The sequence below is a fragment of the Heptranchias perlo genome, chromosome 23, assembly GCF_035084215.1.
Source record: "Heptranchias perlo isolate sHepPer1 chromosome 23, sHepPer1.hap1, whole genome shotgun sequence".
In the NCBI taxonomy this organism is placed as follows: Eukaryota; Metazoa; Chordata; class Chondrichthyes; order Hexanchiformes; family Hexanchidae; genus Heptranchias; species Heptranchias perlo.
Genome location: NC_090347.1, coordinates 20,633,498 through 20,661,455, shown reverse-complemented (window position 1 = coordinate 20,661,455; position 27,958 = coordinate 20,633,498). Strand labels below are relative to the sequence as shown.

General features: G+C 38.8%; 1 protein-coding gene across 1 annotated transcript in view; it reads right to left on the bottom strand.

Annotated features, from left to right (window-relative positions):
• Positions 1 to 1,867: 1,867 nt before the first annotated feature.
• abca5 (ATP-binding cassette, sub-family A (ABC1), member 5) overlaps positions 1,868 to 27,958 on the bottom strand; it is a 90,292-nt gene continuing 64,201 nt past the window's right edge. The window contains exons 25-38 of the mRNA XM_068004144.1: positions 27,421 to 27,558; positions 24,684 to 24,770; positions 24,044 to 24,135; positions 23,384 to 23,504; positions 20,359 to 20,488; positions 19,397 to 19,488; positions 15,835 to 16,010; positions 15,518 to 15,593; positions 12,331 to 12,425; positions 10,824 to 10,943; positions 9,794 to 9,946; positions 8,518 to 8,597; positions 5,317 to 5,372; positions 1,868 to 3,827 (exon numbers count right to left, since the gene is read on the bottom strand). Of these exons, the coding sequence (XP_067860245.1) occupies positions 3,726 to 3,827; positions 5,317 to 5,372; positions 8,518 to 8,597; positions 9,794 to 9,946; positions 10,824 to 10,943; positions 12,331 to 12,425; positions 15,518 to 15,593; positions 15,835 to 16,010; positions 19,397 to 19,488; positions 20,359 to 20,488; positions 23,384 to 23,504; positions 24,044 to 24,135; positions 24,684 to 24,770; positions 27,421 to 27,558 (1,518 nt within the window). The 3' untranslated portion in view covers positions 1,868 to 3,725. The remainder of the gene's footprint in view (positions 3,828 to 5,316; positions 5,373 to 8,517; positions 8,598 to 9,793; positions 9,947 to 10,823; positions 10,944 to 12,330; positions 12,426 to 15,517; positions 15,594 to 15,834; positions 16,011 to 19,396; positions 19,489 to 20,358; positions 20,489 to 23,383; positions 23,505 to 24,043; positions 24,136 to 24,683; positions 24,771 to 27,420; positions 27,559 to 27,958) is intronic.

Here is a 27,958-nt window from a genome sequence, read left to right as displayed (position 1 = left end):
TGTATCAGAGGTGCTCAGTAGGTGATGTACCTTTTGCATTGTATAATCTGGTGTAGTCCATCATCCAGTCACAAAGAATTGATCCTCCACACTTCCCTTTCCCTGTGCTCCCTTAATGTTTCCTTTTACAAAATCCAATTTGGTAATGTATTCTCTTGTAACACCCCACCCGTTCATAGTGTCCCTTTTCATAATACCATGCTTTTGTGATGTTGCCATTTTATAACGCCTCCTGGAATATTTCATGACACGCTGTTGTTGTAACACCTACCCTGTAACATTTTGTAGTAACTATGATGAAAATAAGAATTTCTACCTTTAATTTTATCTAGTTTAAACAGCTAGAGTTTAAGTGGAGGTTGCTCCTTTGCTAAGTACAAATTGGTGGAGGAGAAACACTCCAACTGCAAGAACCAAACTGTTGGCCATTAATGATCAAATAAAGAGTTCCCTTCAATGCAAGCAGTCTGATTAAAATAACATATATTAATCTGTCCAAGCTGTATGTCATTTCCAATTATTGGCCTGTGTTAACAAGATCTGGAATGTAAACATAAATGAGATCATGGCCTGTAACAATGTCTGCTAGGGTATGAAGACTGTTAGCAGTTTGACATTTTGAAGTAAAACAATTGCTTTGAAGAAGCGATCAGAGGGTAAATGTCCCAACTCTGGTTGCTAGTCCTTTAATTCTGGCTTTAGATGCATAAAACTCTGTAGTTGTGTAAGGCTCACATATTCCATGATTAATATTGCATCCTAAACTCTACAATTTGAGATTGCATACTATTTATGAAGAATCAATCATCGGATTCATCCAAAGATACTGCTCCTTTTAAAGAAACTGCAATAAAAGCTGAAAGCAGTATTCTGAAAAGGAAAAATTAATTGTAGATCATTTATATGAACCAAACCAATTTACATTTAAAACGTCATTCAAAACAAAGAGAAACACCCTATTATGTTTGATAAGCTTTGGTGTAAATTGTAGTTAATTCAATATTTTATCACATTCCACACTAAATTTAATACTTGAGAGCACACAGTAAATATGTTCTTAAAAGAAATTTGACTCATCAGTAAAGCTGCATGTTTTTCCACATCTGGCAAGAGCTGCTTGGACTCATGAAATTGAGACCACCCCAAGAACCAACCTTCCAAAAAAAAAATCACCACACAGTGGTAACTCTGCTACATTAACACCAGGAGGGGCTAGAGCAAACAGATATAGAAAAAGCCTAAACATAACACACTGACAAATAAAACAGTGAGAGCTCTTGCTAGCGGTAACTGGAACTAACTAGAACAAAGTCCGGTTCACCAAGCAACCCACCCACCCACCCAATGCAAAGACAAAACTCACGAGTCTAGAATCTATCCTGCTGCACCCAAAAGCACACCACATCACAGCTATTCAGATAGGTGTGAACTACCCAAGGAAAGCAACACAGAAGAAAAAAAATCATACCAATAACCTCGACCTGCTACACCTTTCATGAAGTCCATGTATTACTGTGAAATCACAGCCTTCCCGACTACGAAAGTCGACCAAAAATCCTGTGAGAAATATACAGTTCTACTTATTAAATACATTGAATTACTTTGTGAAGGCACACACACAAAATCCTCAGCTATGTAAATGCTGAAATGTTCCTGTGGGGGATTAGCAAACTAAATTCAGCTCCAACGTTTAGATACATATGTGTCTAAAATACTCAACAAACTAGCTTTGAGACTCAGAATTGTTCTGGTCCAATTATTTTAACGCACATAAAAATTAATTAATTAACTTACACCAGTTTAGAAGACTATAACTCCGCCCGTTATATTACCATCTTTCAAGAATTGACAGTTGTGGTACACTATGTTCCTAAGAAGCAATAACTTTAATCACATTGTTCACAACCATTTTGGGGTACTCAGGCTCCAATCCTTCTTTGCTTTTTCACATTGGTACATTTTCCACATCTTTACCAGCAGCTGTAGCCAAGAAAGCAATAGCTGCACATTGAATTATAAAATTAAAAGCAAAGTTACACAATACACTGCTCATTTACACTAAATAACACTCAAAAGTTAAGATTCTAAACTAATTACAAAAGGCATAAAACACCTAAAAACAAATAAGATGTACAAGTTGCACAGTGCAAAGTGATTATAAAATCCTCTTCAGTGGTCTGTAATGTGCCAGTTGGTCTTTATTAATAAAGTACAGCCAAGTACCTCAAATGCATATGATTGCTGATGCTAAAAAAGGTTACCTCAGGATGCTTTTTGTTCCAGAGAGATCTCCAATTTAGAAATGATGGCAATAATTTATAGTGTGTCACAGTTTTTGTAAAGCAAATGTTAGGCTGGTTGCTTAAACCAGACAGGAAATGGGGATAGTAACACACTTGTTTTGGTAGACTGTGGCAGTTAACCATTTCACTGCCATGCTGTCAGTTTTGTGCACCTGCTTTTGCTTCTTACAAAAAAGAGACAGGATAAAGTATTGGCCTGAAGTTTTACAGCCCATAGATTAGTCAACTACATGTTGCAGCACATATTGTGTAGTGATATCTATTAAACAGCTTAACAGTATTATGCATGGAGAGCAGATTCTGGTGGATGGATCGATGCGACTAACAAGAAGCCATGAACGCAATAACCACCACAAAGCATGAATTTTTCTTACACTTTTGGGTTGAACAGGTTAAACATCTATATACTGATTGTAAAGCAGAAAAATACAATTTATGAAAGCACAATGTAAAAGTTGGGGGTTGGGTGATTTGCTTTGTATAATTACATGGTGTAGAAGAAATCCAGTCCAGCAGTAATTTTGTTACAATTTTGACCCGTTAAAACTTGAACTTATGACTAGTATAGGTTAACATCCATTCCTTTTTAAACCCTGAAAATAATCTTTTGTGTGGAAGCCAAGAATTTTTTGAAGGTATTCTTCACACAAAGGTACTAAACCACAATTTATAATAATATAATAAATAATCACTATATTGTTGTCTATGATCAATGCTATTAGGCTGGAAACAAATCTACTCATGTTCAGTAAAAAGGTAATGGGCTTAACACTTTTTCTTTTTTGCTTGTGGTGTGCTATTACGTTAGAAATGTGTCAACTGTCGCTTGAGTGAAGCAGGAAAAACAAATTCCTAGTTGCTGTCTGATCTGGTTTTAAAATGTAGCATGAGCAGCCAGTTGCAATTCTGAAAAAATATGAGAACTTCACGTGCAGTGCACCCTGTTGGGAGTCACTGCTGCAGTAAGGGGTACAAATAGCAGGGCGTTGTATATTAAAACACATTGTAATACCAAATTAAAGAGACATCTACTGCACAGGACACATGCATGTTTGTTACCGTCAGGTATACCTTTGTATTAAGATCTTAACAACACTCAAAAGAATGAATGAAAATAAATAAAAAAGCATTTTCAGTAACTTCCAGCTGCACCCAGCACTCTCAGGTACACAGTTTTTAAATGTAATTGCGTATATCTTTTTTGCACTCCTCTTCTAGCTTGTCTGTGCCACCGTTGGTGTAGATAAATACTAGTTCTGGAACATCTGAAAAGGTTGTTCTAACCACCTGCTTCAGTGAGGTCCCTCTTCCAAATGTTACAGGCAGTGCTTCAGCAATCAGGAAATCCAATTTAATAAAGGTCAACCGAATACTGTATTGAGGTTTCCCTGTTATAAGGCAGTAGAACAACTATGAACCTTTTTAACATTCATTCTGTTGAAGCTGCTGCCATCGAAAGCTTGTATCCAAGGTTTTATAATCCTCTTCACTATTTTCTTGTTCTTTAGCAAACTGCATGAAAACCTAGTGCCATATAAAGGATAGTCATTATTACATATGATATACAAAGGATAATTATCATATATCCAGTAGACATTTAAGATAAGCCAGGCTTTCAACGCAATGCAATGTCCACTCCTTCATGGAAAGTTGGGTTTTCAAGTCTCACAACTCCATCAGATTGCCATTCAAATGATGTTTGCAATAGACTAGTCGGCAAGTGGCTGTCAGAAGCAGAGCAAATGGTCAGCCTTTTTGACCCTGAAAACCACAGGGAAGGAAGAGTCAAACACTAAGCAGGAGTTGGGGATGTTACTGGAGGTGACCAAAGGCATAAGCAATGACGTAGGTTTTGTTAAGCTTTTGAGGGTGCAAAGCAAGGCAGAGAAATTTAGGAAGGAAATTCCAGAGTGAAAGACTTTATGGTTGAATCCTTCATTATCAGAGGCAGAGCTAAGGGATGCACAGTTGAGCCAGTAATGCAGGGCACCCAAGCTGAGACAAAGCTGGAGGAGACTGCAGGAAGATGCACAATGCTGTGAAGGGATTTGTAAGTGAGGATTTTGAAATCAGTACCCTGGGGAACAGGGAGCTAGTGGAGATTAGAGGGCAGGGGTGATCACAAGTCCACGGTACATTTGGATGAAGACAGCACTTCCGCCCATTTTATTTCATCCTTCTAGAATACCAACCCCATTGTCTTGCCATTACAGCATCTAGTTATTCTTAAATATATCCTGGCCTCAAACCAGACTTTCTAACAACACTTTTTGGCTGCTGAGCACTCTGAAATATTTATCGAGATGTCCTAAATTTGCTCTTCAAGACCTAAAACCTGTTAAGTATCTTCTATGTATCTCTATAAGGTCCCCTCTAAGATGTCCCTTTTTGAACCAAAGAACTATAGCTTATCAAGTTGTTCCTCATAGCTCTTCACTCTTACACTGGGAGATTAGTTCTTCTGTGCAATGCCTCAGTGGCCTGGATGACCTTCTTCTGTTGCAGTGACCAGAACTGCATGCAATACTCTAGGTGGGGCCTGACTAGGACAACGTACTACTTTATAATGATTTCTGGGGATTTGAATTCAACCAATTTGGTTATGTAACCCAGCAACTAATTCACTTTGGTTATTGCCACTATTTTAGATCCATGTAGCATATTCACAAAATGCCTATTTTTTTTAAATGAAGGCAAGAAAAGATTTAACAGTGAAAGCACTTGACACCTGCAGCCATTTTGTTCACAGTGCTTTTATTCAGCTTTCTTCAAACTGGTTACTGTAGCCATTTTAGTAGAGGCCTGCATAATCTAGATATGAATCCCACTACAAACTCATTTACTGAAGACACCATTTGGCACAATTTTCACATGTTTTCAGGTCCCCATTTTAATCTCAGTTATAAATGGAACATTGTATAATTACTCTGGTACTTGGGAAAATGGGAAACAACAAGAAAGTGGATCTCATAAACTTTGTGTATACATAAAATAAGGGGCAAATTTACTATACCTGTTCCAGTGTTGACTGTGAGAAACTATATTCTTCTATGTCAAAACTGTGTTTAGCTGTAAACAAAGGAATACTCATTATTGGTGGGCACGTTGCAGTTGCGGACAGCTCAATTGTTGCCTATTCCATTGCATTAAACACTAAAAGCAAACTCCTTGCAGGGGTTAGGATATCCACAATGGATCATCACTAACTTCAGTCATTCAATTATACTAACTCCACTGGAGTTGGTCTGCAGTGTTGCAGATTAATAAAGAGACAAGAAGAAGCATCTTTTCATTATATCACCATAACAGATCAGATCACTTTTCTGTTAAGATATTTTAAATGTCACTATTACAAGTTAGTCATAGAAGTGCAAACTCATCTCTGAAGAGAATTATCCCCTTCTAATTTTTTTTTCTTTAGAAAAATTGAGATTGTCTGGATCAGCAGTCCTATTACTCAAGTAATGATGATAACTTTGCAACTATACCTGTGTTGCTTCACACAAGTGAAAATATAAACAAATGGCATATGAAACAAAAGGTTTCTGTGACAGTGGCACTAAACTGAATACCATGGAGCTAAGAACTAAATAAACCTTATCTCACTTGAAATCACTCAAAACAGAGGTTACTTCAGCTGATGAACAATGCTGACACTCACCTGGAACATTTGGAAGTTATGGATTTTTCATACTGGTTATAAATTGTAGCTACTGAGCTTTTCTCCATCATACTATGTATTTGGTCTAATAACAACCACTTGTATAATCTATTTTATATTAAAAATGGTGCATGATCACAACATTCAAAAGATACTGCACCTGAAGCTGCTGTTGTTAGCATGATGTTATGTAACACATTGTTATGGGACAGGGCCATTCAAATAAAAGTATCTAAAATACCCTCAAAACCACCCAAGGAAGAAATTTATTTAAATACAATTTTTTTTTAAATCTGAGAAGTGAAGAGTACCTTTCAAACAAAAAAGAAGTTAATCGCTTGATGTCATAAAAGAAAAGGTCAGTTTGAGAGTAAGTTGAATGGTTTCAGCTATGGCTGAATGAGGCCTGCAAAAACACACCCCTCCAAACCTCTGTGGACAGAACCACCAATTGCACTTGATGGTAATAGATGCGGTAAGTAAAATCCCTCTGCACAACAAAGTAATCAATCTGAAACCAGACTGGTCAGCTGGCAAACCATGAATATGTGAAAGGAAGCAGAAAACAAGCAATACTCAGAAGCCGCAAGAATAAGCGATCCCCAATGACTGATGAAGCATCATTGGTAGAGAAACGTCACACTAAAGCATGCATAGTGTCCAAATTTGATTCCCATAACCATTCCCACCTGTACCCCGTGGCAAAAACCCAACTCCGGCACAACCCCCGCCCACACAGACAAAATTCATTACCCGCCTCCACCCTCCACCTTGGAGAAAAATACAGGTCTCAACCCACCCCACTCTGTGTTGAGGTAAAAATCCCTCTTTAGCCCTTACCAGCGGAGAGAAAAAAGTGATGTCTGCCTCCCCCCACCCCACCCCAAGCTAAAGTACAAATAGATTTTAACCCACTTGATTGAGGCAAAAATCCCTGTCGAGCATCACTCAACTTCTTGGGGGTAATATTCTGGCATGGGTGGAGGATTGGTTATCTAACAGGAAGCAGAGAGTTGGGATAAATGGTTCATTCTCGGACTGGCAACCAGTAGCCAGTGGTGTTCCGCAGGGGTCGGTGCTGGGTCCTGAACTCTTTACAATCTATATTAACGATTTGGAGGAGGGGACAGAGTGTAACGTATCAAAGTTTGCAGATGATACAAAGATGGGAGGGAAAGTGGAGAGTGAGGAGGACATAAAAAACCTACAGGGGGATTTAGACAGGCTGGGTGAGTGGGCGGAGATTTGGCAGATGCAATACAATATTGGAAAATGTGAGGTTATGCACTTTGGCAGGAAATATCAGAGAGCAAGTTATTATCTTAATGGCGAGAAACTGGAAAGTACTGCAGTACAAAGGGATCTGGGGGTCCTTGTGCAAGAAAATCAAAAGATTAGTATGCAGGTGCAGCAGGTGATCAAGAAGGCCAACGGAATGTTGGCTTTTATTGCTAGGGGGATAGAATATAAAAACAGGGAGGTATTGCTGCAGTTATATAAGGCATTGGTGAGACCGCACCTGGAATACTGCATACAGTTTTGGTTTCCATACTTAAGAAAAGACATACTTGCTCTCGAGGCAGTACAAAGAAGGTTCACTCGGTTAATCCCGGGGATGAGGGGGCGGACATGTGAGGAGAGGTTGAGTAGATTGGGACTCGACTCATTGGAGTTCAGAAGAATGAGAGGCGATCTTATTGAAACATATAAGATTGTGAAGGGGCTTGATCGGGTGGATGCGGTAAGGATGTTCCCAAGGATGGGTGAAACTAGAACTAGGGGGCATAATCTTAGAATAAGGGGCTGCTCTTTCAAAACTGAGATGAGGAGAAACTTCTTCACTCAGAGGGTAGTAGGTCTGTGGAATTTGCTGCCCCAGGAAGCTGTGGAAGCTACATCATTAAATAAATTTAAAACAGAAATAGACAGTTTCCCAGAAGTAAGGGGAATTAGGGGTTACGGGGAGCGGGCAGGAAATTGGACATGAATTTAGATTTGAGGTTAGGATCAGATCAGCCATGATCTTATTGAATGGCGGAGCAGGCTCGAGGGGCCGATTGGTCTACTCCTGCTCCTATTTCTTATGTTCTTATGTTCAAACCCCCTCCAGCCCTGCTGAGGCAAATGTTGACACCCATGTGTCCCTCCCCCCAGCACTATGAGCTTCCTTTTGCCCATCCCCCTTACTCTCCCCCCTTTCATCTTAACTCCTTTTTTTCCCCCCTTGCCCCCTCTTGCCAAGATATCTCCCACCTGCCTCTCTCCCATCCTCTTCCTTCTTCCTCTGCACCTTTCACCTTCTCTTCCCCACCCCTCATCTCCCTTTCCCCCCTCCCCTCTTTTGTAAAAAAAGTACTTTTGGCAGCCCTTTATGCTGCTTTCAATAACAGGATATAAATAATGTTGAGTGCCCTTAGTATATGAAATGCATCATACTGGCCACACTAATCATTGTTACTCAAGGAATTAATTTCATATACTCGCTTCACAGTCATCCTTCATATAACAGCGCATTTGTGGCAGATACTCAAGGACAAGTGATATGCCTTTTACCTTCCTCGAGCTGGGAAAATGCCTTTGCCAGAGACTTCACATCATCCTTGGGAACTTTGTACGCCATCATAGCAACAAAACTAAAAAGAAAATATTCAGAAGGAAAAACCAATGAATTCTGAAGAACAGTTATAACGTCAATAAGATAGTTGGAAATTTATCATTCTGTGGATAAAAGTTTTCATTAACAATTTTAACAAAATTGCGCTGAATATAGTTTTCACTACGGCAAGTTTTGTATCATATAATTATGCATGGATACATATGCAATTTTACATTATCACACTTCACCCTGCTGTTCCTTTCTTTTCTCCCCCACATGATAACTCACCTCTATAAAGCTTTCTAAATAAGGAGAGCATCATTGAATGTACAGACTTCTCCATGGCAATCAATGTCATCTGCATTATTCCATAACCAACTCAGTTTCATTGGAACAGATTATATTTTTCCCTTTTACAGAGTTGAGGTCTCCATAACTATATAGACTACATTCTTTACAAACTACAAGCACTGTCAGGTGATGTATCACATCCTATTTGTATAATTAAAAGCTGTGTATATTTGGGGAATCACACCACATCTGTGTGACACACCCGAGAATCACACATATTTTGTACTAAAAAATCGTCTCATACTTTTCTGATTGAATAACCATCATCTATTCAGTTAATCATTCCGATTTGCTTAAATATCTGAGAGGCAGAAAAAGTTATCAATTATGAAGGAGGAACCTATACAAACCCAACCAAGAATTTTTTTCCAAAGCTGAACCAATCAAATCTCTCAGACAAGTGTGTCCATCAATAAAATTAATCATATTTTTACCTTATATACTCCTTCAGTAAACACATTAATGGCAAACCACTGTCATATTTAGTTCACAGTGAACATCAGAAAATGCCCGTAAGCAATGCCACAGGAGAATCAGTTAATATTTATGAATAATTCTAGATCTTACGACATGACATGACATTTTAACTTGATATGATCATTTTGGGGAGGGCTTACCTTGTAATAATTTGGGGAAATTCAACGTGGCATCTTTGCAACTCAGGCAGGTAAACTGGGGGTATACTACCACCTGTTCATTGGTGCAGTTTTAAAATTATCCACAATTTACTTAGTTTTCAATCCATATCACTGCATTTAAAATTTTAAAAATATAGCAATAATTGAATTTGTGACAGATTTAACACCAGCAGATATTTGGTGGTGACTAGGAAGGCAAGTAACACTTTTGGCAAGCACTTAACTATTAAATACTGTTCCTTACCTTTCTTGGCGAGAAGCATGTGGAAAGATTTGCATTATTTTATCATGAATGTCAGATATTCGTTGCAATTCTGTCATCTCACCACTCAGTTTCATTTCCAGTGTATATCCGCCACCATACTTGCTCTTCAGGTGTTGTATGGAGCCAATACACCTGCTCATGACAAAGATTATCTGAATTTTAGTCCATTAAAAAGCCACGTATACGTTTTAGCACAATTAGCACTGAATTTGAATCAGATTTTATACTGATAAGTCACACCACTTCATTTCAATTCTAGGACAAGTAACAACTGGTAGAGTTAAGTCTCAGCTGCATTTAAACTCATCACAAAGGTGAAAGAAAAGTGTTCTAAAAGTCAATAACTAGTCAGTCCCAGTAATATAATATCTATTCACATATATTCTTTCTCAATCCACTGTAACCCTGTTAACTGACCCCACACCATAGACAAAGTTTATGCAGAGTCATCTATTTCTTTTGCATAAAACATTAAATTACAGTCATCGCCCATACAGTTACTAGTATAATCTTGCTCATTGCTGCTGTCTTTGTGACTTAGCGATTAACTGCAAGAAAACCAAAGCACATAAACTATTATAAGGAAGAATTATATCGGGTAAGCACCAAAACTGCAATAAAAACAACGTAAGTCAACTGCAGCTTATGGTGAGATTTTTAAATCTGTGACAACAGCCAATGGGATGTCAGTTCTCTTCAATCACAGCAATAATAGTCTTCCAGTTTGCACTTTTAAAACTTTTTTTTGGCAGGTTTGATGTGCAACATTACTTTTGAGAAAACACCTCTCCACCTCACCTCTGTTGGTGCAAACGACAGCACCAATGCACATTTGCCCATTTTATACTGCACTTTTGGAATCAGATTAGCATCAATACCAAGATTATAGTAAAAGCAGCATAAGACTGATGTGATTCTTTACAGTGATCACCTAGTGATTTCAAATATATTTTTTGGTGAATATTCTAGACTCGTCTAGATTTGCAAGACTATTTCATAAAGGAAATACCGCAGCTGTCCTGACACCATGATAGCAACTCGATCGCAAAGTGCTTCAGCTTCCTCCATATAGTGTGTGGTCAGGATGGCACCGCGTTGTCTGTCCTTAAATGCAGCCCGAATTGCTCTCCTGAAAACAAATGACAAAAATTGATTTATTATTTGCCATATTTAAGGCTATTTACAAATTCAATGTTTACCAGGGCACATTGTGCAAGGATGGAAAATTATGTCAGCCTGTGATTTAGAACAAAGGATTTCTGGTTACTCTAAGAATCCAACACACCAGAAAGACAAAATGCCATTGTTGTGCGGTTACATTTCATTCAGACAGCAGGTAAGACTTTTCTACAGAAATAAACCCTATCATCTTTAAATTGACCCTATGACTCCACCAGTATAACACTGGAGTATTCTTTACCAGACAGCTTAAGTTCAAATCCCAGTCCCAACTAACATCTGAACTGTCAAACTTTGCTAATTCTTCTCTAAATGGTCAGATGTAGTACTCTCTCAGGGCAGAAAAAAACTTGACAGATGCTTTATTAATAAACGCTATGAGGCTCCTAAGTTTGTATACTACAGACCATAAAGTAACAACTGTAATGTACAAATCCATTTACAATTTGCAGTTTATACTTCGTTTTTGATTTTGAGTACAATTGAGAATAACAAAGTCCTTTAGACATAATCTAACTCAAGGGTACGCAGCAGCTCTGTAATCCAAAATCTATTGCCATCACCCTTATCATTCTTTTAATCCTTTATTGTGCTTCAATATTTATTAATAAACATGAAGACCAAACTTTTTTATATTTCAACAATCTTAATATTGCTTTACAAATTAGTACAGTATTACCATCATGGATTTGAATCTGCTTTACACCCAGATATTATATTAACGCTTGTGATTACAACTATACATTGCAACAATACATTTTTGCTGCACTTTGACGTATCCTTCTTTGTGTCACCACATTTGTTATTTCTTGTACCCAAACGCAGTCTCATATTTCTCAATATTATTTGCTATTTAGCTGCCCAATTACCAAGGGTTTGTATATTCCTGAATGATGTACACCTACCTAGAACATCCCATTTCCCTTGATAAGTTTGCCTCAGTAAGCTTAGACCTTCTACTTACAGTATCTTAGTTGAAGTTTTAACAACAACCAATTCCTGCATTCATATACTTTCCCTCATGTAGAACATCTCAGAGCGCTTTTAATGGGGAAGAGGAAGACACTGAACAGGAGATGGACATATTTAACAAGACTAAAAGCAAAAGAGATGGGTTTTTAAAAAGGCTTTTGAAGATTAAAAAGTAGGAACTGATCCTCACTGGATTGCACTGTTCACAACTTTTCAATTAGAATAATTCTAGCCTACTTTCATAGTTTAGTCCAGCCAGCAATAAAATGTTTCATAATAAGCATCAAATAATGATGTATAGACCAAACATTATTATGGTCAGTGTATTGTATTCCTATTTGAAGTTGAATAAATTTGCCACTTACCACATAAACTGTTTGCCTTTAGGATCCATACCTGTCGATGGCTCATCCATTAACACAATCCGAGGATTTCCCAACATACACAGTGCAAAACAAAGCTTCAAAAGGAAAAAAATACTGGAGAGTTAATTTATAGCATGCACTGTTTAACAATTCAGTCACATCTAGTACTACTGATAAAGCATACTGTATTCATGCACCTAGGATCTCAAAACAGATATAGCGCAGTCTAAATAACATACCATTTCACATACTTATCTGAAGAACACATCGTAAGGAGAAGAAAACGTTGGGAGAGCCCTACATGGGGTTTTTTGGTACATTTTTGCATTCATGGGAAATGAAATATTTTTCCCATTTTGGATACCAAGTCTCAGATGATGAGTGAATATAAAGCAAAATACTATAGATGCTGGAGACCTGAAATAAAAACAGAAAAAGCTGGAAACACTCAGGTCAGGCATCATCTGCGGCGAGAGGAAAGTAGGGTTAATTTTTCAGGTTGATGATCTTTCCTAAGGTTCTGATGAAAGGTCAATGACCTGAAACATTAACCCTACTTTTCTCTCTTCACAGATGCTACCTGACCTGTAAATGATGAGGGAAGTTGTTTATTCGCTGCCTCACTAATGTGTACTCACTTCAACTTCAAATCAGTACTTTCTTTTACAATTGTTTGACAATTCCAATTTCTGTAGCAAGCATTCTGGTGACATCTCTCAATGAGATAGCTAATTTAGTGCTCATGCCCAGCAGGAATTTGTTTGAGACCATCCCAATTCATTTAATGTAGATCCCTTACCACACACATAGATAGGAGACTTTCATCCCATTTACTTGGACCCAGAGATTAAAAGGACAGCATCCTAACCACTGAATCGTTCACTCCCTGCCATATATATCTTATTTAAAAAAACAAATTGCTTGGTCATTTACTTCACCTTGTGGAAACATAGGGCTGGAACTTGCTCCAACCGGCGTGGAAGGCTGTCCGCATATCCTGTGGACAAACACTACGAAAATACTTACCTCGTGGTCTCCGACGTCCAGTTGCTCCCTCTTCAATTTTTAAATTTATTTATTTATTTATTTATTTTTTTTTGAGTTCAGCACTGTGAAATCAGCACAGGTCCATTCATATCGATAACAGACTGTGGGAATGGAAGCCACGCCCACAGAATCTGTCAAGAAGGGAAGTCACGCCCACAAGCAGGCAAGTAGAAATCATTCCTTTACAGTTAACTTCTGTATGTTAGTTAAGTTTAAATAAAAATTTAACATATTATAAAAATCCAAGCAAATGATTTAATTTAATGAAACTTACAGAAGTGAAAAGCAAAAAAAATTTTTTTTAATGATCAAAAAATATGGAGTAATATGATGTTCCACATTTTTAAAATTTAATTTTTTGTTGTTTCGCAGTCATTAACAGTCATTGTGCTTTTAAAAAGTAGTGTAGAGCTGGTATTTTCCAGCGTACCTTTTGATGTCATAAGTATCTTCGTTCTATCTGGGTAGATGGGTGAGTTTACCAATGTTTAATGATTTTATTAATTGTAGTGTAGCGTGGCCCTTTAATTCATATCTGTCAAACCGCCGGCAAACCAATGGGAGCGAGTTCGTGATTTCCGGGTTTTAGTGCGCATTAGCGAACTTGTTCTCCGTCTTCGCCGGCGGTTTGAGAGGATGCCATTGATGAACGGCGTCCTCGGGTGAGTAATTTCTGGGCCATACCGTTTTGGGTCTTCATTCACACCTACAGCCACTCCTGTGACATTGTTTATAGAGTCAACCCACATAAATCTGAGTGGCACTATTCATTTATATAGGAGTGGAGATTTTGCATTGGCTTGGAGGGTAACCTGCAGGTGTTCGAATCACCAAACATTAGTACTAGCTGGGTATTCTTCTAATAATACACACCGAAAAAAACTGGCATAGGAAATCTGAATCTCTACATGCTTTTCAATATGGTTCAGAAATAAAACTGCAACACACAAATAGTTACGAGCATTTTTTGTTACAAACATAGTAGACAAATTGTGTTTAAAAAAATTCCAACTCCTCTAATAGATAAGTGGGTAAATGCATCAGGTGGTGTAGTACTGCGCAATGGATCAGAAAGTCCCAGATTTGATCTCTTGTCTGTGCCAACTTCGCGGAACTCGCCTTAGCAGTACTGAGAATGCTGGAGAGAATGCTATCATCAGCCTCAGATTTTTCTGGACCAGAGAAGGGGAAAATATGCATCTGTGGGCAAAATCACGTTTGGCTAAGATACCTCCTCTACAGTTGAATGGTCTGCAGACACTGTTTAGACTCGTAGATAAAGAATAGCTATTTGGGCAATATACTGAAAGACAGCCAGCAGCATGTGTACCATACTCCAGGACTCAATCCTATTTATTGCAATTAAAGATAACAAATATAAGCAAAAATTTTAAAGTATATTTTGGTACGGGGCTGGATAATACAATATTCTTCTCATTTCTAGGACCTGGATCCAACCGTGACTGAATGAATGAAAAGTCTCCTTTTCCTGCCAGCTGAAAGTTTCCTACATGAAATGAGCTTGAATGCTCTCAATGCAGTTCCTTGTGGGTAAAACCAACAACATAAAGATGTCCAAAATTCCACACAAATTGGTAATTAAATTCAGAAATACTATAAGGATAGCTGAAATGGGACTGTTGCAGCATGGGTTGGTCTTCGGAGGTAGGGATTACAGTATCATATTGGGGAGAGAGTAGAAAGAACTTTATTCTGCATAGTGCTGGTGGTATACCAGACCAAGACTGGTCGACATTCTGATCTCAAAGCGGAAGAGTTTCATTTTTCAGCACTGACATTTGTCACCTTGAGGAGAATAAAAATTCAGACAAATAGCACTCAATAATGAAACACCAATAGGAAACCATTCTGAGTGGTGCAATTTATGTGGACATTGGCAACAGTTCTGTTCTGGAAGTATTTTGTATTTTCTCCCTGATTTTAGTTGACAATCTCATTTAATACTGACATTGATTTATTGCAACTATGACTAGCTGTTTCAAAAAGCAGTGGAAAATATCAGATGAATGGCTAATCTGCCAGGCACAGATGCCTCAATCCCTGCACATTGCCACTGCACACATGCACAACACATGGTTCATGAACTGAGATAGGACACAACAAATTCACTGGTACATACTTTTCTCTTTATTCCAGTGGAGACTTTCTTTGCTGATTTCTGGAGATATTCCTTCAGTTCAAGTGCTTTTACAATGCTGTCAATAAATAAAGATACAGATCAGATTATTCCTGATTTCAAACAGATTGAATAGTAACTTTAAAAAGAAACAAACAGTGTAAAGGTTCAATTTCCTTCACAACGTTTCTTGCAACACATGCAACTTAGTATAGCAGCTGAAATGTCCAAATCATTCCTTGAAAAACTATTCTTTATTCTTGATTCATTTTTGTTGAAATTAGTCACAGATCGACTTTGAACTTCAGATATTTTCTTACCGTTTAATAGCATCTGCTGCATCCTCTTTACAAAGTCCCTTGATAGCAGCGTATATCTCCAGGTGTTCCTGTACTGTAAGCTTAGGCCAGAGTGGGTTCACCTGTGCACAGTAGCCTATAGTCTCCACACAGCTTTCTCTCTGCAAATATTCAGTTGAGTAATCTCCCATCAATACCTACAAAACAACAGTTTTAAAATTAAGAGTGGCTTCAGCATATTCCTACACAGGTCTGATGAGTTAGGACAGTGAAAGCAGCGGAGTGCAAGGATCCGTTGACAGTGGAGTTCTGACTCAGGAGAAGTTCAGCCTTGAGGTGCAGTTGGCCTAAAGTTATATTTGAAGGGTTAAATCACTACATTGTTGTGTTTCATTTTATTAAACTTTTAAAAGAAGAGTTTAGTTTAGTTGGGGGGGGGGGGGGGGGGCGGGGAAGAAGAGGGGGGAGAGAACAGCTTAAGTGATGATTTGTAGTACCTGCATGATGTAGGAGGTCCCGGATGCTTTGTGTATCTGGGATGATCATACACCAGAAGTATCTCTGACTACTTACTCTTGAGCTCAAAGTTTCTGAACTTGTGGAGCAACTGAAGACATTCTATCACATACAGTAGGGGTTCCGAGAAGGCACATTTGAAGAGGCGGTCACGCCACAGACAGAGCGAGTTACTGAGGAAGGGAAGTCGGTGACCATTCATTGGGGTAGGAGGAGGAGACAGAATGCAATACAGAGATCCCTCATGTGTTGAATTGACAAATGTGTATTCAGTATCAAATATCTGTGATAACAACTTGGAGAGCAAGCTCAAGCAAAACCACAACAGATGGAGGAAATTTTTCCTGGGGTGGGTGGGAGCACAGCTAAAGTGAAGTGCAGAAATGTAATAGTAATAGCAGATTCCATTGTCTGGGGAAGACAGGCATCTCTGTAGCTGCGGTCAAGTGTCCTGAATGTTCTATTGCCTCTTAGGTGTCAGGGATTATAATGAAATGGGTGAAAAAAATTTTGGAGGGGGGAAAAGGAACTGCTAGAAGTCATAGGTCATGTTAAAACTGCTGACATAGGAAGGAACAGAATTTAGGTCCCTCAAAAGGATTTAGAAGAGATTAAAGAACAGGACTTCAAGGATAGTAATCTCAGGTTTACTCCCAGTTCCATGTGCTAGTCACTTTACAAATAGCAAGATAAAGAGAGGTAAATGTGTGGCTAGAAAGATGGTGTAGAAAGGAAGGGTTCAGATACCTGGGGACTGGGACCAGTTTTGGGACAGGAGTGGCTTGTGCATGAGGGTCAGGCATCACCTGAGCAGGGCTTGGACCAATGTCTGCACTTACTGCTGTTGGAGGGGAGGGGGGGGGGGGGTGAGGGGGTAAACTAATATATGGTGGAGGAAAAGGGAAAAGCAGGATGAGGCAGAAAGGAAAGAAAAAGGGACATGAGGTATATGAAAAATGAGAAAGAAGAACAGTAATGTAATGAAGAACACACCAGGAGGAAGAGGAATTAAAAACAGTAAGATTGCCAAACAGAGGCAGGCTTGAGTTATATGTCTGTAAGTGCACTAAAATATGCTAAATAAAATTGGTAAGCAAGAGGCACAAATTGTTATGGCAGAATGTAATATAAAAGGATTAACAAAAACTTGTCTTAAGCTAGAGCTGGACTGGGAACCAAACCTTCCTGGTTACAAAATATTCAAGAGGGATGAAGTAGAGAAAAAAAAAGTAGCAGTTTTTTTTAATCAAAGATTCCATTACAGCACTGGAATGCATGGATGAAGTAGGGATTGTGAAAAAGTTGAATTTATTTGGTTAGAGTTAAGGAATAACAAGGGAACTGTTACTCTATTGGGGGTTTATTATAGATTACAGTGATTACACTTCAAAAATACTTCATTGGCTGTAAAGCGCTTTGGGGCGTCCTGAGGTCATGAAAGCTGCTATATAAATGCAAGTCTTTCCTTTTCTTTTCACTGAACATTGGAAAGAAGATAGAGAGAGATATGTAAACAAATTAGTAAAAAAAGCACAAGGTGATAATGATAATGGGTGATTCTGATTATCCAAAGATAGATTGGGGTATATGTAGTGTAAGTGGCAAAGCAGAGGGGGTTTCTACATTGGGTCCTGAACTGTTCTCTAGATCAGTATGTTTTTAGCCCATTAAGGAAAGAGGCAGTGCTGGATTTAGTTCCAAGAAGTGAAACTGAGCAAGTAGATAATGCAAAGATAGGGCAGCATTTCAGAAACAGCGACTATAACGTAATTAGGTTCATTATAAAAATTGTAATGTGGGGCGGGGGGGATGGAAATCAGTCAAAGATGAAGACACAACTGAAAAAAAGCACATTTTAAGCAGATGAAAACAGATTTAGCCCAGAGAAATTGGAAATAAAAACTGGCAGAGAAGACAATGGACAAACATCAGAAAATTTCAAACAGGAGATCAGGGTACAGACTAGACATACTCTCACAAGTAAAAGGTTTACAGCAAAAGCTTAAATTGAGACTTTTTTTTTTAAAAAAGAGGGATAAGATAAATTGAGGGCTACTAACATAAATGAAAATCAAGCAAAGTATAAAAAAAAAGAGAAATCAACTGAGGAGATTAGAAAGTCTAAGAGGGAGTAAGGAGAAAGGCTGGCAGGTAACAAAGGGAAATAGTAAAGCATATTATAAACACAAAAGTAAAATTATAGGCAGGGCCAATTAGAGATAAAAATAAAATTTTCTCACGGAAGAAAGAGGAATACGAAGACATCAAATTAGTATGCTGCAGTGATTTTCACAGATGAGTGTTAATGAGAATGAAATGGTACAAGAGAAGGCGGCTCACCACCACCTTCTCGAGGGCAATTAGGGATGGGCAATAAATGCTGGCCTCGCCAGCAACGCCCACGTCCCGTGAACGAATAAAAAAAAGAGGTGCAGCACTTACATAGGATAAAAAAGGTAAGGACTTAGTATAAATACACTGGTGGAACTCAAAGTGGAAAAGGCAAACTGAAGTAAGTCATAGAGAAAACAGCAGAGACTATGACCACAATACTTCAAACAGTCTTGGAGATGGGAGTTGTGCCAGAAGACTGGAGGGTTGCCAATGTAACATCTCTGTTCAAAGAGGGGAGAAAGCATTAAGCTGGGTTGCTATAGCCCAGTTAGCTTAACATTAGTAGTAGGCAAGATTCTAGAAAGCAGACTATGGGAAAATTATTCAGTTAGAAAGAGTTAATTGAGGAAAGCCAGCACAGACTTGTAAGAGGATTCTTTGGCCATTTCCCCACAAGAAAGGACGTAAGCAATTTTAATATATGTGCCAAGCAAAAGCTGCCTAAAAAAGGTGTCAGCTTTTGGGGGCGGCCTCATGCTGGTTTTTAGTCCTATGGCAAGTATTTATTTTCTTATTTGGTCATTGGTTAGGGCTGCAAAATTGGGGCCCTTGCTCCAATGCTGATCCATCTCTTGTTGTGGAAGATTAAAGACTACAAAAAATAGGAAACAGCAGTAATTGCAACCCACTTTCAACATATTTTAATTGCTCCACTATTCAGTCACAAACATACCTGACCAGCTGATGGTTCCAAGTCTCCCGTGATCACAGAAATAGTTGTGCTTTTCCCAGCACCATTTGGACCCAGTAATCCCAGAACTTCACCTGAAAAAATATACAAATCTAGAAGACGGAGCCTTTTGTGCAATGTAAACTTCTACTGCAGTAATTTTCACTTATTTTTGCATACAACATCTTGTGTCAGTACAGAGTATTAAAGAGGAGGTGCAAAAAAACCCTTGGAATCGGTCATCTGCAGCTTCCATAGAGTTTAAGACAGTCAGAATATGTTTCGAGTGATCCTTGTACACCTTCAAACAAGCATAGATGGCAGAAAAACGGAGTGTGTTTTTTGTTCTTGCACAATTACAAAAACCGGTGGCTGCTTTAAGCAAATGGAGCATATTAGTACTGAAGTTTGAGTTTGGTTGAAGGATTTGATTGGGTAGAAAGAGAGAAACTATTTCCTCTGGTGGGGGAGTCCAGAACAAGGGGGCATAACCTTAAAATTAGAGCTAGGCCATTCAGGGGTGATGTCAGAAAGCACTTTTTCACACAAACGGTAGTGGAAATCTGGAACACTCACCCCCAAAAAAACTGTTGAGGCTGGGTCAATTGCAAAGTTCAAAACTGAGACTGATAGTTTTTTGTTAGGCAATGGTATTAAGGGTTATGGAACCAAGGCAGGTAGATGTAGTTAAGCTACAGATCAGCCATGAATGGCAGAACAGGCTCGAGGGGCTGAATGGCCTACTCCTGTTGCTATGTTCCTAGTTTGCTGCCTGTAACTACTTCTGTGTAACAATGGAGATACATAAAGGAGTTGTTTAATTGAGTGGGGACCATGCTAGGTGGTGCAAACAATGAAAACTGGAGAAAGTGGACATGGATGTAGGTTACCTTGCACATTACATGTCTAGACTGCACGGCACCATGCACAGGGTTTAACAATCACACCCAATAAAGTGTATTTACCTTTTCTTACACAAAAGGAGACATTTTTGGTTGCCACTGTATTTTTCTTTTTTTTCTTTGAAAAGCACTTGCACATCTGTGGCTTTCCTGTGTAAACTTTACGGATGTTACTGACCACAATCGCTGGTTTCTACAAAATTAAAAGCAAAGAGAATTAGTTCATATTTCCCTTCATCCAAATGTACTGTTCATACCTGCAAATAAGGAATCCCCTGCCACCAAAATTCTATCCAAAAAACTTGAGAAGAATCCATGACCCATTTATAAGAGAAAGGACAACATTACAAAGCTTCTTTTCATCAAAATTCCAGAGCTTAGGGCATAGACAGCTGAAGGCACGGCCGCCAATAATTGGGTGAATGAAGTCGGGGATGCACAAGAGGCCAGAATTAGAGTTCTCGGAGGGCTGCAGGGATTGGGAGGGGCGAGGCCATGAAGGGATTTGAACATATGGATGAGAATTTTAAATTTGAGGCGTTGGTGGACTGGGAGCCAATGTAGGTCAGCGAGCACAGGGGTGATGGGTGAACAGGACTTCGTGCGAGTTAGGATATGGGCATGACCTCAAGTTTATGGAGGGTGGAAGAAGGGATGCCGGCTAGGAGAGCATTGGAATAGTCAAGTCTGGAGGTAACAAAAGCACGAATGAGGGTTTCAGCAGCAGATGGGCTGAGGCAGGGGCGGAGACGGGTAATATTACAGAGGTGGAACTAGGTGGTCTTAGTGATGGAGAGGATACAAGGTCAGATGCTCAGCTCAGGTTCAAATAGGACGCCGAGGTTGCGAACAGGGAGGGGGATGGAATCGGTGGCTAAGGAACAGAGTTTGTGATGGGGGCCGAAGAAAATGGCTTTGGTCTTCCCAATTTTTAATTGGAGGAAATTATTGCTCATCCACTATTGGATGTCGGACAAGCAGCCTGACAACACAGAGGCAGTGGAGGGGACGAGAGAGGTGGTGGTGATGTAGAATAGGGTGTCGTCAGAGCACACGTGGAACCCGACATGTTTTCGGATGATGTCGCCGAGGATGGTATGGTCAACTGTGCTAAATGCTGCTGACAGGTCGAGAAGGATGAGGAGGGATAGTGCACCACGGTCACAGTCGCATATGATGCAACTTTGATTGGGGTCGTTTCAGTGCTGTGGCAGGGCGGAAGCCTGATTGACAACCGACGCACATACCCATCAACAGTTAATTTACTCCTCTAGCAATGTGATATTTAAAAGGAAATTCTCCTCAAGTCCAATCCTGTCTCCTCCTACTAATTTTAAATATCCTCTTCCAGAATTTATTTTGCTAAGTTATCTCCAATTTTACATCAGCAGTTGAAGCAAGGACTGAAGTCAGAAGTGAGAGTTTAAATGGCAGCTCTCTCAACCATTTCCAGACTTCAGTCCAGGCACACACTACTGATGTAAAAATGGAGACCGTTCAACAGGATAGATACAGGGAAGGACATTTATCAGCAGCAGAACATAGACTGAAGTCAGGAGGGAAAGTTGATATTTAAAAATCATATCTTTTGAGGAAAGAGTGGAGTGGAGCAACATCTGACAGAAATAACTGATTTTAATGCGCTGGTGTGGTGCTGCTGGGGAACAAGTTGGAGGAGGTGACCAAAGGCACAGGTTTTTAGAATTAATTGTTGAAAGTGGGAAGCGACATAGCATTGGTGAAGAGCTCTAGGAAGAAAATTCCACGTGGCAAGGACACTGTAAATGTAGGCTGTGTCTTTGCAGAAACTATAAGGAGGGAAACCTAAGGGTTTCAAGACAGTCCCATGACTTCTATTCTCAGATGTAAAGAATCTTACAACACCAAGTTATAGTCCAACAATTTTATTTGAAAATCACAAGCTTTCGGAGATTATCTCCTTCGTCGGGTGAGTGTGGGATTCCTTGAACGTTTCGCATTTATAGTCAGAGAACAATACCTGGTGATTACAGATAATCTTTCCAACTGCCCGTTGTCAAGGCAATCAAAGTGTTCAGACAGAGAGGTGTTACCTATTCTATTCTCAGAGTCGTAATGTTCTCATCTTTGGCTGTAAAGCGCTTTGGGATGTCCTGAGGTCGTGAAAAGCACTATATAAATGCAAGTCTTTTTTATATGCAAGTATGTATATGGTAGCACTTTTTTTAAGTATAAATTCAAAATTGCACTTTATATTATTAAGTGCTATTGTGAAGAGAGAAACTTTTAATGGTGTAAGTATGGTCACCAAACTCATGTTGTACAGCATACTGCAGCCACTACAACCATTCAATATTGACTTGATTCCAACCTGGTTAGCAACTTCTCCTATAAAGTCTATCAGATACAGCAATAAAAAAAATTCCTGCTTTAAATGTTTTGTGAGGTCACCAAACAAGTCATGGCTCTATTTATGACATCAATAAAAATTATTTTGTTTGTTGAAAAGCTTTGTCCAAGAGGAAAGTTACACTAATGTAACAATATATCCTAAGGTGCTTTGCAAGGGAGCAGTGGTCACAAGCAGGAAGTGGGGAACAAGTTGGAGGAGGTGACCAAAGGCGTGGGTTTTTAGAATTACGTGTTGAAAGTGGGAAGAAGCATAACATTGGTGAAGAGGTCTAGGAAGAAAATTCCACGTGGCAAGGACACTGTAAATGTAGGCTGTTACTAGCTATTTTATGATTAAAAATTGTTATTCACAGCATAAATAGTAGATCTGACAACAAATGCAGGATTGGTGACTAATTTTGAAATTCACTGGCATTTTATATCTTGTTTGTCACAGACATTAGTTATCAAGTTTTATGACACAAAACTTAATAACTCATGTCTTGTACCAAACAAATCTGATTGTCAATTAGTTTCCACAATGTGTCAACATTAAGCAAATATAGCAAGAAATTTTCTGTAAGCAAATTCTGAAACATTACATTAAAACTATCCGGTTTTCAAAATCCAGACAAATTTCCCAGTCTGAGCAATTAAAAAAACATTTGCTATTACATCAGATAATCCAGGAAGCTGATGGATAAATCCCACTTATTACCTCCTCACAGCTCTGACAGGTCAATGCCTCCCGAACCCTTGCCCTTTCTGCTTTGACATCATCATCCTCATTCTCAGGCTCTTCTGTATTTAGTTTGAATTTACTCTTTGAGGGAAAAATTCTGTAATAAAAGAAAAAAGTTCATTTGTATCCAGGAACAGATAACACTTCTGCCTTCATTTTACCTGTAAAAGTAAATAGACATGTTGAAATGTGTTGATTCCATGTAGATTTTCACCAGACTGATGGTCTGGTTTTACCAGAAACCAAAACAATTAGTTCAATATTTAGAAATCTATTAGAAACTTACAAGTCAGTGCTGCTGGACTATCCCTCCTTTGTCTTCAGACCATTTTCCCTTTTCTTCTTATTAATGACGTAAAGCAGGAATCATCTTTGAGCCAAACCCTGTATTCCACCCTTTTCAGTTCTGCCAAAGTCTAGGTCCCTACTCCACAATGCTGCCAAATTACAGGGCATTCCTATTCAGCTGCTGCCAAATTCCAGGATCATTCTTCCAGTACTACCAAGCTCAGGATCACCCCACAATACTGCTAAACACCAGGTAGTTACCTCTAACCTAGTATATCTTGCATATATAAGAAACAGTGCACCCATAAAATAAATGATCACTATAGTAAATCTGATGAACTGACAAACCTGCAGCATGTATCTGCTCGAATTGCTTTTCCTCCATGAATTTGTTCTAGTTGGCGTAGTACAAATAGCAGAACTATGCATTGAATATAGGGCTAAAACACAAAGCAAAATTGTTTCACTTTAGCATCTCAAATAATGAGTAAAACCATCATTTTTTTCTTTTTGAATTATTTTATAAAAATCACAAGCGCACAGTAAAATAGCTATAAATGTAAGTACAGGTATACATTAATGAATACTTATGTAATCTATAAGGCTAGTTCAAGGTAAAAACCATTGTCCGTCGCTGCCTAGATATGCCTTTATCTTATCGCTCAACCAGAAACCACTGTCTCCAAAGAGCTCATCAAGAACTTCAATCTCCACATTGCCTCCTTGGCACAAGCCAGCCACAGATTTATTCAATAGGAGATACATTTGCTCCAATCACATTGTGCCTCTCCCCTCTCCCATGCTTTACCAGGTGACCCAGCCAAGAACAGATGAAATAAATAACCTATACAGCTGTCACACTTCAGTGTCAAAATTTCTGAAAATTAGAATTCCTGTTTTTCTTGCTAATATATTTACAGCTCATCCAATTTTTTTTTACATTTGCATTTGACCAATATTAGTTCAATAATTAAAATGTAAAACTTACTGAGATGATAGTTATCAGGATGTTGCTATTCCATTCTAGATATGTTCCTACTGTTAAGTTGGGCTCATCCATGTGATCCAGAAAAACCTGTGTATTCAATTTACAACACTGAATTTTGAGGTTTTTTTTAAATTGCAGAATAACTAACCAAAATGGTTTTGCCCATTTATCAGTATCTTAAAATACATACTTTCAAACAAATGGCTATTAAACACAGCTATCAGATAGTGCACAAGATAGACAGAGAGAAAGAAAGACCATTTAGCAGTAAGTCATTTTGGACATCACGAAAGAACTCTTACTAAATTATACTAATGTAATTTTCACAGCTTGCATTTTTGCTTTAATCTGCAGAAAATCTATGCCGCCTGATCCAAGTGAAGCTTTTGCTGCCAACAATAATTCCATTAAAAACCATCCTCAGCTACTATCCCTGGCAAATGTGCTGTTTTTTTATATATGTATGGTGACAGCATTGTCACTGTAATCAAACCTTTTCCATTGTAATAGTAAAAGATAAAATCCAGGCAGTGATTTCAAGGCAAGTTAATTAAGGGCCCAGAATTTCAAAACATTTACAGTTGTGCAAATGGTTCCAGTGATGTGCATTTTCATTGCACCAAATTTATATTTATGATGTATTTTCAGTTCTGCATCATTTTTTAAGCTGTAGAACCAAAAAAAATACAAACCAAATGTGCAAAAAGCATAGTCATTTATCCAGGGAAAATCTAGGCTGATTATAACTATAAATACTATTTCAAAAAGCCATTTTTCCACGAATTAACAGAAGCAGAAAAAAAGTTAGCAGTTTTCCAGTATTTTAACATCACTAAGCGCCAAAGAATGGAACTTCCTGGATCGAGAATGTTCCCAAGGCACATCTTATATCTGTATTCAAAATCAATTCCTTGAGGATACTCCAATTTCTTTAATACTTTTCCTGTCTAGGTCCTCTGATGGCTCAGTTGATAAAGCATGGTCTGGTGTGTTACTGAGCTTTTGAAACCAGGAAGATCCTAGTTTTGATCCTCTGGGGATGATTTTCCCAGGAGGTGAGATCAGTGAGGGGGTCCAAGGTGGGTGACAGACCCGAATGCAGTCATCGATGGGAGGCCCAGCCAGTTTTAACGGCCAAACCTCATTGCAATATGATTGCAGGAGCCCAGGATGTCATTGGTTACTTTAACCGGGGTAGTCTTAGAGCTGTGTGTTGACTGGAATCGAGTTTGGTGGGACTGGAGTATGGAGTCCAGAAAAGGCACGCACATAGTTGGGTGGCAATAATGTGTTAAAGGAATCGGAGAGAAAGGACAAGTTATTGAGTTAAGCTAGTAGTTTGCAAAGAAAAGAGCGAGTCAAGGATGAACTTTTTGAGAAAGGTGGAGTGATAACATCAATTTTAAAAGATATTCAAAGTATGAAGTCTTCTGAAGCAATGTGCAACAATTAGACTTAATGGCTCAATTATTCTGCTCGTTGTTTAAATATTGACAAATCTGAAGGTTTGGCAGCATTTTATATTTTGCTCTTAATATGATATTTTGGCTGTTAGTTTGTATGCAATAAAGTTGTAATTTTTTTTTAAAGCTTTTAGTAAATATCATTCAGTAGGATCTGTTGTCTACATTTAATATGCATTACTACTTGGGGGAGTGTGTGCTGGGATCTATCAAAAGCCAGGAATGGAGTATTAGGGATAGAGGAGTATGCAGGAGACTGGGACGTGCACTAGGTGTGATCTGAGAGCAATGAATTGCGGAATGAAGAGGAGTAGGATGTGGGACACGAGCCTGGGTTCAGAGTAACCAGGCTGCCATTCTGAATGCAGAACGAAGTACAGAACAGCCAGGGTTGGGAATGGGCACCATTTGGGAGCATCACGGATCGTAACATACGAAATTGATGGGCAGGCAATGACCAGCTGTTCCATCAAGCTTGCCCCACACCACGATGGCTGAAACATCATCACTAAACACTTCCCACACCACCCCCCCGCCCCACCCACCCACAGCCATGCAAGATATGCCACTCAAAAGCACAACAGAGTTGGGGAATGGTTGAGAGGCAGCACAAGGACAACATAGCTGAACAGGCCATCAAGATGTTTTAGATAGTGAGCAGGCCAGTGGTACAAGAGGGGAGCTAACATGGTTGAAGTATGGCAACTGCATCTCGGGAGTGAAAGGTGACCAGGAAGTGGGACTGAATTGGCACATATGCAGCAGCCCAAAAAAAAATATTGGAAGGGAATAAAGCAGGCTGCTGGAAAGGGGCAAAACTCAACTCCAGGCTCCAAAGAAAGCCAAAAACTTAATGAACAGATTTCCAACAAGACTGGAACGATCTTAAGGGTAAGTTTAAATATTTTTCATGAATTATTTAGTTGTTGGTCCCTTTTGTTGGTGCGTACAGTTAGCTGCCGAGAAAAAAAATGACTGCTCAAAGTTGTCATAAATAATTCTGTGAGCGATTTGATTGGTTGGACAGTGGTGTTGATTGTTTTTTCCTACCTGCCTAATGAGTGAAACTGGTTTTTAATTGGTTTACATTCAGTCAATGGGACATTTGAGCCAACAGCATCATTTATTTCACAGACAGTGATGATTTTGGCGAATCACAATTTTCTGCCCTATGGTTGCACAATGCCTTTGAGGTGAGATTGCAGGAGCATGCGATATGAAAGAAATAAATAATTATATATTGTACATTCAGAGTTGTAAAAAAAGTTTCTTACCTTGGCTGTGTAATACAAACATCCTGTAATCACATATGGTGGAATAAAGAGTGACAAAGCACAGTGCAGCATGGTGGCAGCTGGTTCTTTTAGTATTAGCCGGACTAAGCATATTAGACTGATTGAAGCTATGTTGATCTACAAGAAAACACAAATGCAGAGGTCATATAGCTGCTGTGTGTGAAAATGACTGAAATACAAATCGTTGATACTTAAAATTCTTTCAATGTAGTTAGGTTAATGGCTTAATTAAATAAGTATTGGAAATGAAGCAAACATGCTAAAACATCTCAATTTATGAATGTATCCAGACACTATGAAATACATTTTTACCACTGGACATTATGTAAAAGATTTTCTGGATGGCCAAAGGTGAACAACTTAACAATAACAGAGTCTCCTGTCTCGCATAGCACAGCAAATTCCTTGATATATGTATCCCAAACCTTTGTTTTAAATTGAATGATACAAATTCCTTCTTTTCCCTAAGCATATCTTAGCCTGCAGCTGTTTGTCTTTGAATAATTTTTTCTACAAC